Raw genomic sequence first — 3,358 nt, forward strand, 5'->3', positions numbered from 1 at the left:
TTTGTTCTTGACACTGGATCCCGGCATATCTGTCAATCCTCACTTTCATGAACAATATGCTGTTCTATCCGTCACACATAATTGAGAAAAAACATCTAACCAACCAATCAACCAACCATCCAATCAACCAATCAATCAACCACTTGTTGCATTTCATTCATTTGTGAAAATATCACTACATCACTGAACCATTAAATCAGTCCATCCATCCATCCATCCATCCATCCATCCATCCATCCATCCATCCATCCATCCATCCATCCATCCATCCATCCATCCATCCATCCATCCATTCATACCCATCGATCCATCCACCCATCCATCCACCCATCCATTCATCCACCCATAATCCATCCATCCGTCTGCCTACCCAGCCATAATAATAATAATAATAATAATAATAATAATAATAATAATAATAATAATAATAATAATAATAATAATAATAATAATAAAAAAAAAAAAACAAGAAAGACTTAAATAGTCCAAAAACTGGGAACATTTGTAATCTACAGTAGCAAAATAGAAATGGGGTGGAGGAGTGGGGGGGTGTAAAAAAGAAAAACAATATGTATTGCATGCACAAAAATGTTTGCAAGAGAAATGTATACATTGCAAAAATACTACTAGTTGTTTTTATAATATAGCTGCTCCAATTGCTTGTGAAAATCTCCATTGTAAGAGAAATAATGTTTTTCTTATTTATATTGAAAAAAGACAAATACTTTTTGCATGTACATCAGACATTGAAACAGGCATTTATATTTCCTGTCCAACATGTAAAATAAAACAACAACACCGAAGATGACTAAAATTGCTATTTTTCATCCTCCACGGCAAACATTTATTGGTTTGAACTAATTCATAATGCATTGCAAAGCTGTGCAAAGGTTTGCAGTAAACTGTGCATTTACCTAATCCGCGTAATGTGCGCCAATGACTGAGGCTCTACGGGCACTATGACCCAGCAAACAGTCTGGCCCTTCATGGAGATATCAGTTGATGTCACAGACTGTATAAAAAGCTGCACTTTGAGACTCAGCTCGTCAGTCACCCTCTGCAAGGGTCCAAGAAAGCGCGCTGTTTGGAAAACATTTCACCTTCCATGCGGATTATGTCCCTCACACGTTGGAACGGCAACACGTCATCACTTTGCTTTGTCACGATGAAGAGTGCTCAATTTATTTCCCCGCGGGGAATGGATTACAAAAAAGAATGATTTGTGCCATGGCGTTACGGAGGCGACTTTCTTCGCATTTCACCCCCGAAGTGTGAGACGGTGGACAGATTATGAGCCACGAGTGACTCGAGAAGTGATGGAGGGAGCCGGTCAAGTGGAGCCCACCCAGCTGCCGGTGAACACCTCCAACATCAGCCAGCCAGAGGATGCGTCTGAGGTGGAGTGGAGCGCGCATGGTCTCGCCTACCAGATCAGCCTGGCGTCGCTCCTTTCCGCCATCACGCTGGCCACCAGCCTGTCCAACGCCTTCGTCATCGCCACCATTTCCCAGTCCAAGAAGCTGCAGACGCCCGCCAACTTCCTCATCGCTTCGTTGGCCGTCACCGACCTGCTGGTGTCCATTCTTGTCATGCCCGTGTGCGCCCTCTACACGGTCATCCACGAGTGGACACTAGGCCAGGTGATATGCGACGTGTGGCTGTCGTCGGACATCACCTGCTGCACGGCGTCCATCCTCCACCTGTGCGTCATCGCCCTGGACCGTTACTGGGCCATCACGGATGCGGTGGAGTACTCCAAAAAGCGCACGCCTGGGCGCGCTGCCGGCATGGTGGCCACCGCCTGGGTCATCGCCATCTCCATCTCGCTGCCGCCGCTTTTCTGGAGGCAGGTCAAGGCGGACGAGTTGACAAGCTGCAGCGTCAATACGGATCACATCTTCTACACTATTTACTCCACCTTTGGCGCCTTTTACATCCCCACCCTGCTCCTCATCGTCCTCTACGGGCGCATTTACGTGGAGGCGCGAAAACGCATCCTCAAGCAATCCCCTAAGAAAAAGAAAAAGGTGCCGGGCAAGAGGTTCACTTCGGCGTACTTGGCGACGGGGTCCCCGGGCTCCAACGCCTCCACGAGCCCCTTGCAGGGCGGCAGGCACGACGCGCCGTCCAGCGACACTAACTCGTCCACCAGCGACAACCAGGTGAAGGTGACACTGTCAGACGCGGCCCTGGAGAAAAAACGCATCTCGGCGGCTCGAGAGAGGAAGGCCACCAAGACGCTCGGCATCATTCTGGGCGCGTACATCGTATGCTGGCTGCCTTTCTTCATCTACACGCTGGCGGTGGCCGCATGCGACGCCTGCGTCGTCCCCGAGCTTTTTGACTTCTTCACCTGGCTCGGCTACCTGAACTCGCTCATCAATCCCATAATTTACACCATGTCCAATGAAGACTTCAAGAAAGCTTTCCACAAACTGGTGCGCTTCAGATGCTGTAGAGGGTGATCCTTTTCCACGATCTTTCATTATTGCGAATGTGAATATGCAGATGCCATAAATCGCAGCCCAAAGCCATAGCGGGGAGGGGTGGGGGGTGGGGGGATGACATATACACGGGTTAAATGTTTGCATTGAACATGTCATGGTTGGTGTAACGATTTAATAATAAGACAATTATTTAATGATAATATAAAATATGAAAGTAAATCTATCTTCATTCAATGAAGGGTGACTTATTATCTCAAAAAATGGACCCCAGAACATGCACAATATAATTGATCTGTATAGAAAAATAAATGCCTTAACAATGACAATGCTCACTTTTGTTACATTGAATTAAAAATATATTTATATTATTTCATGTAATAAATTATTTTTCACAATACATTTACTTTAAAAAATCTATGTTAAATGTATTATTTATTTTAGCATTTTTAATTCTTTATTGGGGAATCCTATTTCCACTCTATATGAAATAATAATTGCATATCACTGAGAATGCAGTCCAACTATTAGAAACAAGCCAACATCCACCAATCATACACATTTGAGTCCAAAGCGTTTGTTTATTATTTTAAATTATCCAATTATTAGTATCCCTCAATTGGAAAGTTAAATCAGGCGTGAGCAATTTGGTGCTAGTGGGCCTGAGCACTCCATCGGATCAGCTATATGATTTTCAAGAAAAAATAAAACCTCAATCACATTTGACCCCTCAATGTTCAAAATATACCATAATAAACATTTGTTGGACCGTCTGTCAAACTTCATTTTTATTGAATTGATTCATTTGGGTGGAATTATTTCATCCATTCATTCGATAGTGCGGTGTATCCTCATCGTGAACCTGTCTCAAACTTTGCACAGCTGTGAATCAGATATATGTATGTGCGCGTATT

General features: G+C 44.2%; 1 protein-coding gene across 1 annotated transcript in view; it reads left to right on the top strand.

Annotated features, from left to right (window-relative positions):
• The first annotated feature begins 989 nt into the window (after positions 1–989).
• LOC148893665 (5-hydroxytryptamine receptor 1B-like) overlaps positions 990–3,358 on the top strand; it is a 2,535-nt gene continuing 166 nt past the window's right edge. The window contains exon 1 of the mRNA XM_089004332.1: positions 990–3,358. This exon is cut by the window's right edge and continues 166 nt beyond it. Within this exon, the coding sequence (XP_088860458.1) occupies positions 1,317–2,465 (1,149 nt within the window). The 5' untranslated portion in view covers positions 990–1,316 and the 3' untranslated portion in view covers positions 2,466–3,358.

The sequence above is a fragment of the Hippocampus bargibanti genome, linkage group LG09, assembly GCF_051943395.1.
Source record: "Hippocampus bargibanti isolate YZ-2025 linkage group LG09, ASM5194339v1, whole genome shotgun sequence".
NCBI lineage: Eukaryota > Metazoa > Chordata > Actinopteri > Syngnathiformes > Syngnathidae > Hippocampus > Hippocampus bargibanti.